This window comes from Myxine glutinosa, chromosome 11 (assembly GCF_964187855.1).
Source record: "Myxine glutinosa chromosome 11, kmMyxGlut1.1, whole genome shotgun sequence".
In the NCBI taxonomy this organism is placed as follows: domain Eukaryota; kingdom Metazoa; phylum Chordata; class Myxini; order Myxiniformes; family Myxinidae; genus Myxine; species Myxine glutinosa.
In genome coordinates, this window is record NC_136271.1 from 107912097 (window position 1) to 107933284 (window position 21188).

At 39.5% G+C, this 21188-nt stretch overlaps 1 protein-coding gene across 2 annotated transcripts in view; it reads left to right on the forward strand.

Annotated features, from left to right (window-relative positions):
* Positions 1-21188, forward strand: part of QARS1 (glutaminyl-tRNA synthetase 1) — a 90297-nt gene that overhangs the window by 12771 nt on the left and 56338 nt on the right. The window contains exons 4-6 of one of the 2 annotated variants that reach the window (XM_068131319.2): positions 1018-1093; positions 1566-1630; positions 3693-3746. In XM_068131319.2, coding sequence (XP_067987420.1) covers positions 1018-1093; positions 1566-1630; positions 3693-3746 — 195 coding nt within the window. The remainder of the gene's footprint in view (positions 1-1017; positions 1094-1565; positions 1631-3692; positions 3747-21188) is intronic. The other variant, XM_068131320.2, reaches the window with a different exon arrangement.

The following is a 21188-nucleotide window of genomic DNA, read 5'->3' on the forward strand; positions in this document are numbered from 1 at the left end:
CTAATGATCAGCGTTGTGATGTGGCCTTTACCCGGTACAGTTATGGCATGTTTTGTTGTCCCCCCGTCGCACCACGGAGCGAAAGGGGGACTATGGTTTTCCCCTCCGTCCGTGTGTCCGTCCGTGCGTGCGGGCGGGCGTGCGTGCATAAGCGAAGGACCGCATTTGAATTTGGTGTGTGGGTGCAACCCACGTCAAAATCCAAGATGGCCGCCGCCATGTATGTCTGATGCCATGTATGTCTGAACCTTGTGAGCTGAATATCTTGAAAAATAAGCGAAGTACCAACTTCTAATCTGGTGTGTGGGTGTATCTAGGCAGAAGCAAGAACGCTATTGAAAATTGGGTCGCCACGTCAAAATCCAAGATGGCCGCCACCATATATATGTCTGAACCTTGTGAGCGGAATATCTTGAAAAATAAGCGAAGTACCAACCTATAATCTGGTGTATGGGTGTATCTAGGCATAAGGAAGAACGCTATTGAAAATTGGGCCGCCACGTCAAATTATCCAAGATGGCCGCCTTGCGTCTTCCACTTTGTCAACTCGCATCACTTCACCGACGGGGGACCTAGGCGTAACGCTTGTTTCCCTCAATATTGGCTTGACTTGGATGACCACCAGCCGAAATAACACCTTGATCAAGGAGGGTTTTTAACCTTAGAGGGAACGTGTCCTCTTGATATGTGTCTTCCTTTGCTTGGCCTTGCCCCATTTGACCCTGTGTTTGCTTAAAAGAAGCCATCTCGGTCTCTTCCAACTGGACTCTGAGCGGTAAGTATGCTGTCTGATTACAAATGATGCCAGGATGCTTCATTGGGTCGGATTTAATGCCGGAAAGAGCAATGCTCTTCCAGTTGCACCTTGATCTCAGGAGTGTGATTCGTACCTGCAGCCCACCCTTGCATCCCTTTTCTTTGCCTTGCATCACCTGTCCTGGGAAATTGCTTTTCATGTGTTTTTTCAGTTTTGTAATTGCCATTTTTTATCTTCTGCTTATTGCTGCTGCTTTTCAGGTGGAGAGTATCATTTTGAGGCATCAGGAAGGACTGACATGGGAGCGCTACAATTTCAACATGGGCCTCCTCATGGGTCTGTCACATACTTGTCTTTGATTGGTTTAGATTTTGTCAAAATTTCACTCAGCATTTTTGTCGACTATAAACGATTGCTTTTGGACTTCTTCAAATATCTTTTTGTAATCGCTCTTCAAGGAGGCTCATTGACTTTGTAATGTGAAGCTGAGGTAATGTTTGGATGCTGTGACATACTAGGGAACATCTATGGCTTAGGTCAGTTTAAGAAATAGGCTTTCAGCATGATTATGAAGGATTTACTCATTCAAACAAGGTTTTTTTTTTTTGTTCTTTCTCTTTGTCTGAAATGGTATTTTGTCTCATTTCTACTTCAAAGTTAGATTTATTGAACCACTACCGTAATCACTCGTGCAGTGTGTAATCCGCTATTGTGTATAATACGCTGGACATTTTTCAAAAACAAAGTTGGCCAGATGATCTGAAGAGTGCTGTGCAGGTCATGTGACTTGTGACACTTGTGCCGGCAGCTGAGACTCGAAAACTTCTCCGATGGGCTGACGGCAAAGCCGTCAAGAATGAGGTTGACATGCAGGTATTTTCTTTTTGATTTATTTCTCCCTGCATTATGATTTGTCTGTATGGCTTCAGTGACAATAGTCAAATGAAAGACCAAATACTGCATTGGAGTCATCAGAAGGAACCCGAAAAATCTAAGTGCAAAGATAGTCATCAGGAGGAACTCGGATAGGATTCTGGTTTTAGCTGCTTGCTACTCTTCTGATTTAATGCTCTAATCATCTGTTCATTCTATAATCATTTCAGCTGTTAGAGTCACCTATTTATTAAATAATCACTGGGAAATCAGGATTTACGTTTGGATACCAAGTTGAGAAAATCAGGCATGCAAACGTTGTGCTTTTCTGAATGTCGGAATCATTTTCAAGATTTGCATGAGCAATATGAATATGAATATTGATATGGCCCTTGAAAATAGCAAAACTGTCGCATTTTGTTGATATGTGAAATTTATGTGCAGCTACATGAATGTGAAACGAGTGTTATAATGTCTTACTTATAGCGTGTGTGTGTGTGTGTGTGTGTGTGTGTGTGTGTGTGTGTGTGTGTGTGTGTGTGTGTGTGTGTGTGTGTGTGTGTGTGTGTGTGTGTGTGTGTGTGTGTGTGCGTGTGTGCTGGCGTGTGTGGCCTGGAGGTGGTATGCACACACTCCTCTAAGCTGTGTAGCCCGAGTTAAAATGGCAAAGTGATTAATCAGTGTGTGCATTTATCACTCGGATGGATGTTAAAATTGGGCATCCCGTCTGCCGGTATTAGTTGGCGTACCTAAAATCGTATCACATAAAATCACATAAAACGTGTTTTTGTATGTATGTGTATGTATGTATGTATTGTAATGATCGTGGGTCTCTAACAACCAACGAGCCACCAGGTGGGGAGGGGCCCAGAAGGTCTCAACTTCCACCCGGTAATTTGGCCGCATGGCGGCGTTTAAAACCACCCACCCATCAAAAATGGCTGAGCAAGCCGTGATAGGCGATTCGCTTCTACGAGCGTGTTTCCCAAACAGCCCGACAAACAGAGTTGTTCCAATTCTCTATGTGCTATTGAATTCACATTCTCCAATGACCACAAAATTATCCAGGGAACTTTTTAACCATAAATTCAAATTGGCATGGGGAAGAAGAAAATGAAGCATGGCTGCATACACGGTAAAACTAGGAGGTAACAAATTAATAGTAAATCAACCCACACCCACGGTACCATGACAGAACTCAAATTTTTAACTTACCATCTCAGATCATCCCCCATTCAAAACCATGATATTTTTTACACCCGCTAAACCACCCCCACCCTTAAATTTTGCTTCTGGATCTATCTTGTCACACCTTGCATTCCCCCCACCCTCCTCTACCCCTCATTGTTACCTGCATCCCTTATTGTTAGTCTCCGTCGGCCCTGTTGTTGGCATTGCCCCTTCTCCTGCTGTTCCTTTTGTCATGTTGCGACCTGATCTGCTCTGTGTTCGCACTCTTCCACGAGCCTCGACTCTGTATTTATTATAAAAAAAACAAAACACACACACATTGTAAAGTCCGAAAATAGATCAACGCAACCAATTCGAAACTTCCAGGTAACTGTTGCATTTATTTTCATTTTGTCTGCTTGATAATAACGATTGCATTTTGTATAAGAAGGTTAAATTGCATTTAACCAAAATATTCTCGTTGAATGAGGCCTCCAGTAGTATTGTATCAATTTTTCATCGTCACATTTCTGAAAACTCCAAACATATTTTGCTCACAACTTGACTTCTGCACCTGTGCTATCTTCAAGCTCAAATGGTATCAATATGAGCTTATTTTCTGCAGACTTGGGGAAATGCAAATGTATCAAAAATGATTTATTTATTTTTTGAGACGTGTACTAATTTTGTTGTTGGAGGTTATGACTTAAGAATTCCATTAATTTTCGTCGCGATAGACCTTCGGCCTAGCATTATGTGCCTTTGTTTAAAATTTTGTATGAGCTACATGACATGCCACTATATTTTCCTTGCATATACCCTTTGCCTACATCATTGTCATTGCTAAGTGTGAGATAAAGGCAAGCTGTTAAAAAAAAAAAATTGTTTACAGGTTTTGCATCTCCTGGGCCCTAAAACACCGGCCGACTTGGAAAAGAAAGCCAAGGTTGGAAACGACACTTTATTATGTTTTGATTTTGCATCTAGTTATCAGGTTAGTATTTATTTGAGTAATGTATGAATAGGGACTCTGCTGTCACTCCTTTATTTTAAAATACAAGATTTTGTTTATGCTCTGACACTGATGACAATCAATGATCCCTTTAGTATGTCCAACACATGACTTTAGTATCTCCAACAAGGTCAATTGAATTTGTCTTGTTAATAAACTCAGGAGATGGAGCATTCCATTTGGTATGTGGTGCCAGCAAGACATGTTGCTCCTCTTGTGTAAAACTGAAATCTTTATTGGAGTTTCACATGTATTGACATAAATATGAAAGTTTACTGATAACCTTACTGTTGAAATGTTTTGCCATTTTGTCTGTTATAAATCTTTGCTTTCTTCACACACAGTTTGGAATGGAAGATGAAATAAACGGTGTTTTTGTGCACATTGTCTCGGCTTGTGGAGGACCTAGAACACAGAACGAATGAGGACATAACAAAACAAAAAGAAGACAAGTCAGGAGACGACGATGGTTCACGAGCGAGCTGTATTCAATGACAATGGACGGACTATAACCGAAACAGGCCCGGACTGGGGGGGGGTCGGGGGCCCACGTGGCAGGTGTCAGCCCCCGACATGTGGTGTACATGCCTATTTACAAAGGGCCCCAATGCGCTGCGTTATGAGGTTAGTTAGCTACACAATACCGAAAATTCGGTTCGATTCCGACAACTTTGAAAATTTGACCTTTGTGACCTTCAAAGGTCAAAGGTCGAAGATTCTGAAATTTGTTGGAAAACTTGTATTTCATGATGTATGTGATAATATAAGATCATGTACGACATTTCACCCTATCAGGAGGCGAACAATGTAATAAAACAATCAAAAATCGACTTTTCTAAATTTTGTGACCTTGTGACTTTGACCTTGGGGCGAAAATGAAAAATCGAGCTCCGTGTCGCAAGACACATGACATTGGCCTTACCAAATATCGAAACCCCTGTCAGATTCCACCAAACCCTTCGGAGAAGATGTAGCTTGAAATCGATTACCCCCTAAAAAGACATCTTTTTCGGGCGTGGCTCCGCCCACAATGGTCGCAATACGCCCACTCTAGGCAGGACACAACTAGATCATGATATCAACCTCCCACCCAAGATTCATCAAGATCGGATGATATCATCGGGTAGTCATGCTGCGGACAGACAGACACACAGACACCCACCCATGACGAATATAGTGGTCACTCTGTTTGATAACTCGTGAACCAACTAGAAAGAGGGACGACGACAAACGAACAGCAGGGCTGAGAGCAAAATAGAGGCAGCTTGGGCAAATAGTGGATGTGGGGAAGAATGAAAGCAAGGAGAGAACGCTGTGAACTAGAACGGCATTCGGTAGAGCACATATCTCTGCCAAGCTAACAATTTTACGTGTTTTATCCCACTTATAGGCCCGATATGGCTCTGGACATGAACCAAAATGGAATGGGCTTGTTCTTGTCACATAACCAACTCGTTCACCAAGTTTTGTCATAACCCGTCCACAACTTTTGAGATGTCGTGCTATGTATGGTTTTGGCCCAATCTCTCAACCGTGAAGAATCATTTAAAAATTCCCGTATCCGGATCGATATCCGAATCCTCATCCGAATCCTCACCAAAATCAAATGAATTTGTCCTTGTCACACACCCAACCTGTCTACCAAATTTTGTGTGAATGTGTCCATACCTTTTTGAGATATCCTGCTCACAGACAAACAGCCAGGGGTGTAAACACAACCTCCGTCCACTTTCGGTGGCATAGGTAGCAAGATCGGTACAGCCACAAACTGTTTGTGGAAGGAAGTGGAAGTTAAAAATGGAAACAGAGAAAGAGGTGGGCTTGTGGGCAGTTAATGGGGGGTATAAAAGAACATGTTGGAAAGACATATTCCATGTGTTCTGATATTCTATCAATATCTGCAGAGATGGAAGAGGATGCTGCTTGCCTATCTGAAGGATGAGGAATGCTATGGCAAAGGGTAGAGTCATCAGCAAAGAGTTGGAGGATTTTCCAGAGTCAGAGTGATCTTTGATGGATTAAAAATAGGATGGGGGCATAGAACACTTCCTTGGGCACTCTAGTTTTGACAGGGAGAGGAGATGAAAGGATTGCGTTGTGAGTCACACGGTGGCTACGAGAGTAGAGGAAGTCTGTAAGCCATGTGTCGAGTTGGCCTTGCATGCCATAGGCAGAGAGTTTAATCCTGCAAAAATCCAAAAGCACCAGCACTCTAATGGTGACATAAAAGCCAATTGCGTGGTGCTTCAGAGAAAGGCCACTTGTGATATTGCAACTGAATAGCAATTAAAAGGTACAAAATAGCAAAATGCACTTGTCGTTTCTGTTAATGAAGGTGTAGCTTTATTGAGAATTTGACGGTCTTGTGATGACAACATATGGGGAACCTCCTCGCATTGAAGATCACCAAAGGATGTCTCATGGGCAGCTGTGATTATAATATCATCACTGAGCCTTTCCTCACTGTTAGATTATATGCAGATTGCTCCCTTGTATCATGAGGATTGCATTTTCACAAATAAGACGTATTGATGCGCTTGGGCTGGTATGGAAACTGGACATCAGAGGTGTAGACCAACATGTCTCCAGAGACTACACATCCAGATAGAGAAAAAAAAAAACAGTTCCAAACCTGATTGACTCATTGCCCTTCATGGAAGTGGTTTATAGCTGTTTATGGCTGGGCTGAGATTCGAACCCAACCTGGACAGCTCAGAGGCGAGTGTGCTCTTACTTCTAGGTTATCCTGCCAGCCCTTTCTACAAACAAGACTTGCAACAATATTTGTATTTTCTTAGTAATTCAATATTCTTTTTATATTGATTAAGAAAGCCTGTGACCTGTCTTTGACTATCATGAGCATCTTGTTTGTATAACTTTTTTAAAATTCTGCCTGTGCTAATGCTCATTGATCATAACAAGTCAAGTGAATCCACTTGGATTCCGCCCAGGTTGGCACATGGAAATTATGATGTAGCATAATTATCATCTCGGGTCAAGATTTGAAATTATGCCATGGTTTTTGTAAAATTGCTACTAGTATTCACATTATGTACTTTCACCAAAACATACATCATCTTAGAAACATACATAGAATTTGGGTCCTCTGGGTCATTTGGGTCCTCTGGGTCATTTGGGTCCTCTGGGTCATTTGGGTCCTCTGGGTCATTTGGGTCCTCTGGGTCATTTGGGTCCTCTGGGTCCTCTGGGTCATTTGGGTCCTCTGGGTCATTTGGGTCCTCTGGGTCATTTGGGTCCTCTGGGTCATTTGGGTCCTCTGGGTCATTTGGGTCCTCTGGGTCATTTGGGTCCTCTGGGTCATTTGGGTCCTCTGGGTCATTTGGGTCCTCTGGGTCATTTGGGTCCTCTGGGTCATTTGGGTCCTCTGGGTCCTCTGGGTCATTTGGGTCCTCTGGGTCATTTGGGTCCTCTGGGTCATTTGGGTCCTCTGGGTCATTTGGGTCCTCTGGGTCCTCTGGGTCATTTGGGTCCTCTGGGTCATTTGGGTCCTCTGGGTCATTTGGGTCCTCTGGGTCATTTGGGTCATTTGGGTCCTCTGGGTCATTTGGGTCCTCTGGGTCATTTGGGTCCTCTGGGTCATTTGGGTCCTCTGGGTCATTTGGGTCTTCTGGGTCATTTGGGTCCTCTGGGTCATTTGGGTCCTCTGGGTCATTTGGGTCCTCTGGGTCATTTGGGTCCTCTGGGTCCTCTGGGTCATTTGGGTCCTCTGGGTCATTTGGGTCCTCTGGGTCATTTGGGTCCTCTGGGTCATTTGGGTCCTCTGGGTCATTTGGGTCCTCTGGGTCATTTGGGTCCTCTGGGTCATTTGGGTCCTCTGGGTCATTTGGGTCCTCTGGGTCATTTGGGTCCTCTGGGTCATTTGGGTCCTCTGGGTCATTTGGGTCCTCTGGGTCATTTGGGTCCTCTGGGTCATTTGGGTCCTATATTCCTATCCTATAACATATATATCTCCTATAACCTATCCTATAAATATAGATTTGATGACGTCATGTTTACACATCTGAGCGACAGAAATGAGCGACAGAAATGAGCGACAGAAATGGGTGACAGAAACTAGCTTCACTTTTGAGCGCCCGAAATTCCCAGGCAAACGCTATAACGCACCAGGTTTACAACCTGTGCGTTAATAACCTCCAAATCTTACTATAATAGAGCAAATGTGGATGTCCCTGAAACTCGAAAATTGACATTTACCAGTTCTTGGGCCTATGTAGAGGTTGAAAACCCAGTTCTATCTCTGGTTCCAACCCCAGTACTGGCCTCAGTAGGGAGATAATGGGGCTTCCAGGACACCCATGTATTTAGATGGGACTTTTCCCCAAACTGCCCATTTTTCCCCCGATTACCGCGACACCCCCTTCTCCTTTTACATGTAAGTGAATGGGGGAGTCCTTACTTACCCTCCAAGGACCACGCGACATTCAAAATTCCTCATTGATCCTATGAATATTTGCTCATTTTCTAATTTTTTAAACAACTCCATTCTCTTATGGAACTCATCCCCATCTAGGATATTGATAAACTTTACATTAAGCACCTTTCTCTTTGCGTTTATAAAATGATATGTTTCACAGAGGGACCTGGTCTGTCCTCCTCCCGATCCACATACCATTTTTAAATTATAATATTTATTATCCGGTTGATAACCATCAAAGTTCTCACTCCACTCTAATATATTTTTCTTCCCGCCCTCCATTACCCCACTTAACAAATGAATACGTTTATCCGTCTTGAGGACCTTCTGACCCTCTCAACCTCTCGGATCTGGTATTTCTCACACTCATTATGTTTACCATTTATATACCAAGGTTGATTACACCTCCACCCTTTAGTCTGGTTAATACTTGGTTCTATCATTTATTTATTTATAAAAAAGGTGGCGGTAGCCCTTAAAATCCCTAACCCCCCTTTTTAACTTATCACTTATATATATATATATATATCTTATCACTTATATATATCTTATCACTTATATATCTTATCACTTATATCTTATCACTTATATATCTTATCACTTATATACTTATATAACCATAAGGGAGACTATCAATTCCATTTTCTAAAATATATCGTTTATCATCATATGCTCCTAGTGCTAGTTTATTTATCTCTTCTGAATATAATTCATGCTTATAACTCCTAATCCCTTTTACCTTTCGATACTGTTCCCCCCCCACTCATCAAACATTGATAATAATGACCAAAATTTATACTTTCTTTAATTACATTTTTCTTAATCCCCTTGAGCTTCTGATCACACTTCTCCACATTCCCAACTCTATATTTATACGCATAGGCCTTTGCTCTCAATGCTATGAACTCACTCAGAATATTTCCACCAAGCTCATCCTTGAACTTTCCAATCACCTTTTTATTTTGATTCGAGAACAATTCACTCTTTTGATCATAGTTGCTTGTATCATAGATTAAAGAATCTGTTTTCATATCATCATAGACGTCATCTGTCTTGATACTCAGGATGAAGCTGTCCGTATCCATATACATCAACATGACGTTATCATCATACTTTGTTTTCAAATTCTCATAATAATATTCATACATCAGTAGTTTTGATAGATCGAGAACAGTAGTACCAATATAAATCGGTTTATCCATCTCAATTTCTTCTTTCATCATATGAACAGCACAAAAGTTTTCTGTAAAGATTTCAACACGCTCAAAACTCGGTCTGTTGATTAGTTTGGAAGTTTGTTCCTAGGAAGTTGTCAACTTGATATTTTGTCTCTTTCTAACATTTTCCATAGTCTTCCCAAACACCGCGTTATTCATCAACTTATAAAAATCTTTCTCAAAGTCAGTCTTTCCAAGCGTTCTCTTTCGAGTGTTAAAATCAATATATTTCATTAACCAATAACTCTGTTTGAATTTCAGGACCCGATGAACTTTCTCAACAATTAGACCATGTTTCACAAATTGTAAAAGATTTCTCTGATGTAGTACATAGTTCTTCTTATCAAAGAATGTTGTTAAAAGTTTTTCTGTTCTTGATTCCTTATCAAATGATTTCTGATATTCACTCAACCACTCTGGGTTTGTTAATTCTTTCTCACACCCGAAAGGAAGATCTTTATGTTTCTCAAAGAGTTCTTTTGGATACTTTAGATCAACCTCCAGGAAATACCCTTCTTTCCTTTCATCCAACTCTTTTTGTGTTGAACTCAAAATCTTTTCTAGAACACCCTCATGATCACTCTCCCATTTCAATCCGCCATAAGGTTGTGCTTGGGACATTGCCCACCCATAGAGGTTGTTGGCGTCATAATACATGAGATAGGAACTATCTTTCTTTGGATCATAATCTGGAAGATATTTGTTATTTGCTTTTGAATATCTTGATGAGCAGACTTGTGAAATTCCCCCTCTTTGCTCTCTCTATCATCAGGAGCATATCAACATCGGTTATCAAATCCAAATCTTGTTTAGTCATTTTTAGCATAGCACTCCAAGCAAGACCCGGTGCTGTGAAATAATGAGCAGGGTCCAAGCCATATCCAGAAAGACACACAGATCTAAATGCTTCGAATACATCTGCTAGAAGAAGGACATCAGTCTTGAGATAGAGATCATGATAATCACCCATATTATTGATATTATATTTTTTCCAAACATTTTGAGCATGTACATAATCATCATCTGAAACATTGCTATTATTTAGAATACTAGGGCATGCCCGTACTATATATATATCTAAAATTATATCCCCCCCCCCTCTATTTACATGAAATGGTTTGGTCCATTCGCAAAGCCAAAGCGAATGGCTTGCGAGTACGGTGACAATCCCCCCCCCTCTATTTACATGAAATGGTTTGGTCCAAAGCGAACGGCTTGCGGAGTTTGGTAAATAAATCGCCATAGCTCGGTAACTACTTCTCCGATTAATATGAAACCTTGAAAAGGCACATCCTCGGGTCCCCAGCAATATACCTGGCAAGTTTCAAGTATATCGGACCCGTGGTTGTCGAGAAACAGCGGTCACAGACAAACGACACACACACATACACACACACATACACACACACATACACACACACATACACACACACACACACACAGAGATTACTGGAATTATAGATAGATTATAAAAATCTTCTTTTGAAGGAAGTTTCTTTTCACCAAATCTTTTAAATGAATCCATATAGTCGTACGGGTAAATTCCCTTTTGTGTTAGGAGTTCCGTATCCTCATAATTACTCTCCAAACATGGAAATTTTTTCAAATTTTTAACTAGGTTAGCAAGAGGACTAGCCATGAATTTATATGTATCCAAGAATCGAATTCTTGTAGTTGGTCTTGTTGGAATGATTTTTGTAAAGGAGATGTATTTTTGATCTGTACTTGGAATAGCACTGATACTCCCAGGAGTCTTTGACAACTCTTTAATAAACAAGTATGTATCATAATGAGCGTTGTTATGAAGAAAGACAGGAATGAACGAGGGGAGTTTATAATTAATATTACAACTTTGATGAGCCGGACCTCTATATTTACCAGTGAGATGACAATGATCTCTAACCTTTAGGCTTTCACCAATTTTCTCCCCACAAATATGACAGGTAGCCTTTGGCTGTCTAAATTCTCTTTTTTCTTTACTTGTTAAGGACATTGGTTTATTGGTTTCTCTCATTATCGTGGTTAATCGAACACAGTCTTTTTCTAGTCGTTTCACAAACTCCTCTGGGGCATTTGAGCCTCTATACTCCTCTAACTTGTTATATTCATCACCAACGGATGATTTGATATAACTAGGGCATGCCCGTACTATATATATATCTAAAATTATATCCCCCCCCTCTATTTACATGAAATGGTTTGGTCCAGCGAACGGCTTGCGTGAACGGAAAGCGAACGGCTTGCGAGTCCGTAAGTCCGGAAGTGACGTCCTCATTTGACTGTCCGGAAGGTCGCATATCGCAGTTACGATGAATCGCAAATTAGTTTTAATTAGTTTTAAAACATAGTTTAACGCCAACATAGTTTGCCAACGTGAAATAAATGAATACGCTCTCAAATGTGCCGTCCGAGGCAGAGTCTGTTCGCCACGTTCGGCACACGTGATAGCTCGCTGCTCTCTGATTGGTTGAATCGTTTTTTGGACATAGCTCGCTAACTACTTGTCCGATTAATATGAAACCTTGAAAAGGCACATCCTCGGGTCCCCAGCAATATACCTGGCAAGTTGCAAGTATATCGGACCCGTGGTTGTCGAGAAACAGCGGTCACAGACAAACAAACACACACACAGACACACACACACACACACACACAGAGATTGCTGGAATTATAGATAGATAACAAAATCCGCAAGGAGTATGTTTTTGATACTTATTTGTGTATGATTCTTTTGGATCTGGAGCTGCTGTTGCTATTTTTTCCAAGATACTCTCAAAATCAGCATATATCACAAAAGGATATTTAATTGTTTTATTTTGATCTTTGAATGAAATTTTAGAACCAGGCTTTGGAAGTGTAATGACTGTTGCTTTCTCATTTGAACAATATTGTTTATGAGTATCCAATCTCTCCTGTGAATGAAATGTATTCAAACACCGACGACATGGATAAACTTTACATTTTCTAGAATAGACTTGTGATTTAATTAATCTTGAAAAGTTCTTGATATAAGCATAATGTTCAATTTCACCAGATCGGAAATACAAGAGATCAACATGTTTTTCTTTCTCATCATCTGAGATTTGTAAAATCTGCACTTTATTCTTTTCAGTCAACCCATAGACATTTATAGAAATATTATTTAACTTTTCAAACTTTGGAATATTATTAAGAGTCATCGGAAATTTCAAATTTTTCATATTCAATTCATTTTCATATTTCATATAATTGCTTACTCTTTCAGCATGTTATTTTGCTGGATGTAGATATGCCAGTACAGACCACAAGAAACACTTGTTATCAGTATTCTGAATATTTACTATAGCATTTTTATCTTTGATGATTTTAGGAAGTTGAATATATGATCTTGCTTGTAGTGGATCAGATTTAAAAATGTGAACATCAACAAACAGAACCTTTTCAACAGTGAGACCGCTTCCGACAATAAGATCATCAATATTATATTCACTATATTTAAGCTCATTAAAGACCTGTTCTTTATTTCTATTATAATCATTTTTATTAAGTACCATGTAAGTTGTTGTATGTAGGTAAAAGTTAAATGGTGGATCTTCCTTTTTACGAAGAACCAATTTAGTCCCCAAATAATATTTACAACTTCCCATTTCAGATATAGTCTTATCAATCTGATCATCTATTCCTTCCTTTGTAAGATCAACAGCAGCTCCCAGAGAACGGGGGACTGGATCTTTGAAACGGAACAATCTAATTTTAATATTTCCTTTGAAAGCACCATCTAAATTTTCAATCTCATAATATGGAACTTGGTGTTTCTTTGTCTTCTCATGACGCTTCCAATCCTTCTTGAGGATGTAGTGTTGACAGCGCTCACAATAGACCTTTGGAAGAACCTTTGGTTTGAGATTCTTCAAATGTTTTTGAGTATCTAAGTGTTGATCATACCCACTTCTCAGAACCCATGTCTTACAAATCTTACAATACTTATTATCTTTACTCTTTAAATGTTTTTGTGTTCTATAATGTTTTTTGATATGTTTGTAGTTCTGCTCATAACTCTCACAGTAAGTAGAATTCGTCATATTTATATAGTAAAAAACTTCACTATTTACTAGTTATCTTTTACTTAAAATAAAACATGAAAAAATTGAAAACAAGAGTCAGGAAACTCAATTAAATTTGGGGCAACTTATTCATATGATTCTTGGTTAGGATGTGATATCTATAACTAGTCTTCTTCATATCCTTATCACAAAGATCACAATGTTTCATCTCTTCTTCTTTATAACCGTTAAGAACATTATCTAAATGGTGCTTTGTTTGTTTATGTTTCCTTTTATCAAGTACTCTAATTAGCTTATTACAAGGTTCACATCTTATCATATTTTTACTCTTATCAGATGTATTGATAGCATGTTTAATGGTCCTGATATGAATATCATATCGATTGTACTGTTTATCACAGGCGGAACAATAACCAGATTTCATGTTATTTATATAGTGAGAAACTTCATATTTCTTCATCACTAAACTCTATATAGTAATCGGAATCATCAATAAAACTACTCTCATAACTATCATTTGAGCACAAACTATTCGCATCATAACTATCATCTGAGTTCAATGAAATACTATCATCACTATCGTCCGAGTTCAATGAAATAGTAAAATCTTCACTGCTGTAATGACTCATATTTAATTAGCAGAAAAAACCTTTCCATCTATACCAATATACTTTCTTTCATTAACGGATTCAATCTCTACATTTTTAATATCAAAAGTTATCTTTAAATAATCTCTAACTATCATAGAACGAAATGACATTTCACCAGAAATATTAACATCATTCATTTTACTTAGATCTACACCCTTTGGATTATTAAAGTAAATACAAATTTCTCCACGAGTATTGTTGATGGTCTTATCATTCTTTTTCAAAGTATCGTGGTCAATCACTTTTTCAAGCTTTGAATAAATTGCCAGGAGTAGAGGAGAAACTTTAGTTAGATTTACTTTAATGGATGTCTTTCCAGGTATAGTTAGAGCTTTTTTTTTTTTTTTTTTTTTTTTTTTTGTATACAAGATCGAGGCTCGTGAAAGAGCGAACATTAATCACACAGAAAGACAAACCGACACATAAAACATATAACATCGGGAGCGGTAGACAAGATGGGGAGAGAGGGGGAAGGACACAAACACAACATTTGAGAGCAGGGACCGAGAGACATGGAGACATCGAGAGATCTGAGAGAGGGCGAGGGCTTTGGGGGGGGGGGCATGGGAAGGGGGCGGTGGGAGAGGTATAAAACATATGGACACTGCCAGGACTTCCAGGAAAGAAGTTGGAATTTCAAACAAGGTGGATCTGGGGTGAATTAGCGGGGGTAGAAAAGATCAAGGTTTTGGATGGGGGAAGATAAGAGATGGTGGTGAACAGCTGTTTTATAGACCTGGAGGGAGGAGTGGGATTGAAGGGAGTGAGGGAGTTTGTTCCAGAGGCGGGAGAAAAGAGGAATGAAAGAGTGAAGGTGAGCAGAGAGCCGAGATTTCGGCAGTTTAACCATCAGAGGGTTGCTGGCAGATCTTGTGCGACCTGTAGGAATATTTGGGGGACAGAGCACAGAGAGAGCTGGGGGTGCAAGGCCGGAGAGGAGTCGGTAGAAGACAGAAAGACCACCTACCTGCCTGCGGTGAGTGAGTGAAAGGCCCTCAGAGATAGCTTCATCGCGGGAGATTCCAATAATTCTGAAAGCTTTGGTTTCAACAGCGTGAAGCCGAGCTAGGTGTGAGGCAGGAGCACCGGCCCATAGGGGAGAACAGTATTCCATTGAGCTGCGGATGAAAGCCTTGTATGTGGTGAGGAGCTCAGGTGTGCCGAGGAAGGACTTCGCACGACGGAGGATGCCCAGTCGGCGACTGGCTTTGGAGGCCAGCTTGGAAATGTGGTTTTCCCAAGAAAGATCATGGCAGATAGTGAGACCCAAAATCTTGAGCGACAGAACTTCTTGGAGAGGATTGTTGAGAAAGTAGATGGGAGGGTTGTCCAGTCGATCTTTTCGGAGAGACATAGTAAGAGTGTGAGATTTGTCAGGATTGAAAGACATGTTCCACTTGTTTGACCAGTCTGTGATTTTGTCCAGGTCTTCAGAGAGTGAGGAGGCAGCAGACTGCCGATCTGAGGGAAGAGGAATGGAGCGGCAGAGAGTGGAGTCATCAGCAAAGAGATAGAGAGGATTTTCGAGAGAGTCAGAGAGATCATTGATGAAGACCAGAATGAAGATGAAGACCAGCTCTTCCTTTAAATGAAATAGAGGGGCTCATGTTATTTTCCATAACTGGTTTTACCCAAAAATTTCCGATCCCGATTTCCGATTTCCGAATTTCCGATCCCGAAAATGCCGATCTGAGGGAAGAGGAATGGAGCGGCAGAGAGTGGAGTCATCAGCAAAGAGATAGAGAGGATTTTCGAGAGAGTCAGAGAGATCATTGATGAAGACCAGAATGAAGATGAAGACCAGCTCTTCCTTTAAATGAAATAGAGGGGCTCATGTTATTTTCCATAACTGGTTTTACCCAAAAATTTCCATATTTATCTTTGTTCAATTTAACATCTTTGACATATTTTTCTATATCTTTCACTGAAGTAGAGATTGATTGAAATTTGTCTTTTGTGCTTTGAAACATTGTATTTATTAATGAATAAACTTGCGTTTAGTTTAAGTAAAAATTTACCATATAAATATGATAAGTTCTGAAGGATATTTAGAATTTCCAGACTCTCCATATGATAAATTAGAGAATTGTCCGGCTTGTGATAGAATAGGGCTTAATAATGAGGGTTCATATAAACAATGTATTTTCTGTGATTTAATTTTAATTAATGATAATAATAAAAAATATATATATATATAACTCTTTTAAATTAGAACCAAAAATGAATTACTTTACAAGATTAATAAGAGAGATGAATGTTAAGTATTGTGATGATAATACACCATTTCTTTCAAGGGAAGAGACTATTTGTATTGAGGAAATGTATAAGGGTTTAATGATATTTATTATTCAAAATAATTTTAATGGAAATGTTAATACAAGATACTATATAAATAAAATAATGAATTATTTTGAAATTAAACCCGAACTCAGGATAAAATATAGAGTTTCTAAAATAGCTCAAAAAAAGTTAGATGACTTGTTTTCCAAATATATAAATGAATGATTTTTTACCCGTTTGGGAAAATAAGATAAAATTTAAGAACCATAAAAACATTCCAAATTCATTGAGATGTCTAATAGTTGGTTCAAGCGGATGTGGAAAAACCTGTTTACTTTTAAAGATGCTCCTTGGTCCTAATTTTTTAGATTATGATAATTTAATAATTTTTACAAAGTCTAGTTTTCAACCCGAGTATCAACTACTCTCACAGGGTTTTAATGCAGGTCTTAAAAAGGAAGACATTATCGGTTTATTTAAACTTCAAAACAAACTAAATGATTATAATATTGAAGATACAATACAATTATTTTGTGATACACAGAAATCAAAATCGAAACCAAAACCCATAACTTGTATTCTCAGTGATAATACGGATGATATACCTTCACCTCAAGATTTAGATAAATCAAAAAAGAACCTCGTCATCTTTGATGATTGTGTTAATGAGAGAAACCAAACAGTAATGGATAGCTACTATACAAGAGGGAGACATTCTTCTTGTAATTGTATATATCTTAGTCAATCATATTTTCAACTCCCTCGACGCTCAATAAGAAACAATGCCAATACTTTTATTTTATTTAAGTTAAATTCAATAGATGTGAATAATATTTGGAGAGATAATTGCTCTACGTTATGTAGTAAAAAAGAATTTGAAAATTATATGAAACACACGATTGGAAAATATAAATATATTGTTGTGAAACAAGATGAGATGCTAACTGATATTTTACATATATAAATGATAACTATTATTATTAATCTTGTGGGTAAATCTGCTTCAGGAAAGAACTTTCATAAATCTAAACTCTTGAATAGTAAAAATGAAAAGATTGTAAGTTTTTTTTTAAAACACTCTATGATATTCGTTTTGTGAGTACTACAACCAGAGCAAAGCGATCAGGAGAAGTAGAAGGGAAAGATTATTACTACATTTCAATGGAGGAACATATGCGATTGAGGAACGAAGGTCAAATATTTGAGGAGGTCTCTCTTGGTTCTACAAAATATTCACATTGTAAGAGTGAGTTAAATAAAGTAAAATCTAATGGTCTTGGGATTTTAGAAACTAATCCTGAAGGAATGAGACAAATTATTAAACAATTGTGTGGTGATGGAGTTAAGATTTTATCATTCGGTTTTGATATCGATGAGGAGACTCAACGCAAACGTATGAAAAGCAGAGATACAAGTATTAGTGAAGAAGAAATAACAACTCGTATTAATACCAATAAAGAATTTGATGAAATATTTAAAGAAAAGGATTTATTTCAACACATTTACTATAATGATGAAGAAAAGGAAAATTTTCCCATTGACCTTTACAATTCATTAAATGATATTTTTCAATACTAAATGAATACCGAAGAAAGAGCAAGAAAGTTTAAAGAACATCAAGAGTTGGTTTCAAAAGTTGTAAAGCAACAGGAAGAGATAAAGAAGAAACGGAGACAGAAACTAACTGGTGAAGAAGCCTTTGAAAGAAAACAAGAGAAATTTTTTAAACCGCTTTTAAAAACTCAACACTCACCTACAGTTCCCACGGTAGAATTTACTCCGAAAAAACTTCAAATGCTCAAAGATTTTAGTCAGATAACAAAACAAGAACTTGGAAAATTAGAATATAATGATGAAGAATTATTTCAGAAACTTGAGGAGGTAAATCAACCCCCTAATTATGTAGTGGAAGCTCTTCAAAACAATGAATATTTGGCAGATTCAAAAACCAGAGCAGGTCTCATTCCAACAGAAGAACCAGCAGTGTTTCATCTTGTGGAAGAAAAGGTATTGATATTTAATGATGAATTGATGTTCTTGAGTTCTACTCAACCAAATGTTAAATTAACTCCAAGATTAATGTTTCTTCTAACAAACCCCGGATTCAGCGGTTCAAAATATTTTGAGGAACCACTTGATATGGAAAGAGAGGAAGATAGGGTATATATTGAGTTGCTAAATGCACTTGATTATGGAGTTTCTGTTGCTGGTAAAAGTAAGAAGAATGAGAAGGAGAAACATATTATTGATGCTTTAAGTAAGCTTGGTTCAGGTGTTAGTTTTCTTCCAAATGACCCATCACAATTAGTTAATAGGCTATTATTGTTGTTCGGTAGTAAGAAGGCTGGAAACAACAATTGTTTTAATGAATCCTCAGCCATTTTAGATCAGTTGATGAATATGAAAATAATTAATAAATGTCAATACAAAGATATTTTATTAGATATTAAATAAGATGAGAAGCACAATTCTTAGTTTTAATTTCACAACGAGCGATTACACAGCTTCATTCCCTTACCCACTACAACTTGACCCCCTTACCTCATATGAGGCATCTTTATTGTCGATGGAAACTTATAATACCTTGTTTAATATCACAGAGAAAAACAACAAGTTTAGTTATAATCCAGGAAGTGGATATAAAACTATAACCGTTTCACCTGGAGCTTACGAGATTTCTCAAATATCTTCAGAAGTCTCTCGCCTTATGAAAGAAAAAGGTGATGAACCAAAAAATATTGTAATAGATATTCAAAAACACACTTCAAAATCAACTATTAAACTTAAAAATAATTATAAAGTTGATTTCACGATTGAAAATTCGTTTAGAGAGCTATTGGGTTTCTCTTCAAAAAAGATTGAAAATAACGGGACGTTTTACAGTGATAATGTTATCCAAATATCCTCCGGTATAAATTCAGTATTAATTCATTGTGATTTGATTGATGGTGCTTATAACGATGGAATAAGAACAAATACTGTTATGAATTTGGTAATGCAACATCTAGAGCTAGGTAGATCTGAATAGGTAGGTATTCGGCTGTCGTGACAGGGACTCTACATGTAATAAGTTCTTGATGTTTAGGCGGTTGTCGGGGTAAGATGTATGAGTGTGGATCTACCTGGAGATTCGAGTGTTAAATAGTGAGGGGTTAAAGGTAACGCCCCTGTGAGTATCACCTAGTAATCAAACCTTTGTCCTTTATGGCACTGCAAACCACATAAACATTAGTTAGGTCCTTAGTGCAACATTAAATAATCCCCCTTTCCCTGACAAGGACTTCGTAATAAATTGACAGGAAACCAGGTCAAAAACACCGCCACGATTGGCCGCCACCGTGTACACCTCCAAAGGCCTACAAACCTGGCCGGCACGTGTTATGCCAGGACCGCAGGGTCGCGTAACGGGGGAGATGTCAGGAGTCGCGGGAGGCTTTGATTGGCTGAGGAGTGCGCAATGTGACGTCATCGGCCACCAATATAGGCGACGGTCGGACGCCATTTCAAGAGTTGCGTCGCAGTTCGCCAGTTGAGTTGAGTTCGTGGCAGGCACTGGGAGACGCAGGCAGGCACCAGAGAGTTGAGCGGTGGTGGAGAGTTGGAGAGGACACGCCATTCCAGTCGCAGTTCGAGTGCAATTCGGGTTGTAGGGAGTCGCAGGAGACACACGAGAGCACACCCAGTTGGCACTGAGCAGTTCGTTGGCACTTGGCTGCCAGCACTCCCGCGTCGAGTCGAGTGGAGTTGAAAGGAGTCCTTCCTGTCCCTGGTCAAGTGGAGCCGCTGGCCGGCGTCGGACGCGTGGTGCTTGGAGCGAGGGGCCTCGTGGTGTGCGATCGGGCCGGAAGGAGCGGTGCTGGACACCAACAATACAAGACGACAAAGACAGATAAGCCCGATCTCCGCGTATATTTTGAACGACGGGACTTGTTATTTTCGTGATTAATCTCCCTCGTTTGTGTTTGCTGTCGGTCGTGTGGGGACGTCCCGATTTAGGTTTATTAGAGTTATTAGATTTACCGGCGGGCTTTTTCACTGGCTTTACTTTTCCTAATAAACCCTTATATTATTTTCTGTACATATTTGAACGCAGTTTCCTGGGTGTTTGATTTTAATAGATAAGGTTGCGGAGCCTTCGCTGCGCCCCGCCATTCCGCGCGTTGGTGTTGAACTTGAGTCCGCCATTGAGTGTTCGCCTCGGGAGTTAAAGTCTCGCAAATCGGTCATCCGTAACTGTGGTGTTAATCACGGTTACGCGACAAGTGGTGTCAGGAGTGGGATTTGAACCCGTCGGACAAATTTTTTTGTCCGCGGCGAGACATCGACACGGTCGGACAAATTTTTTGTCCGCGGGGCGACATCGACACGGTCGGGCGTACATTGCGCCCGACGTTCGAACGCAGAATTGTTATAGTTGAGGCGGAGAAATTTGATAATCAATTGGGCAAACGGAGCGCGATATCGCGTCTTCGTCAAATTTAAATTGTGTTTCAGGAATTATTAAAATAAATACGCGTGCGGGGAACGACCTTCCGAAAAGCGGATGTCGGAGGTCGACGAGATGGAAGTACGCAGCGAGGCCTCCGTCAGCGTTGGGAGTGAGCCGGAAATAGGGGAATTAGATGTCGAGGTGAGCCTTGGAACCTCCCCCGTCCCGAGCACCAACTTATCCCCCTCCCCCACCGGGGAGTCGGGAGCAGTAGGAACGGCCCCGACAACCGACCAGATGTTGGGTCAATTGTTTCGAATAA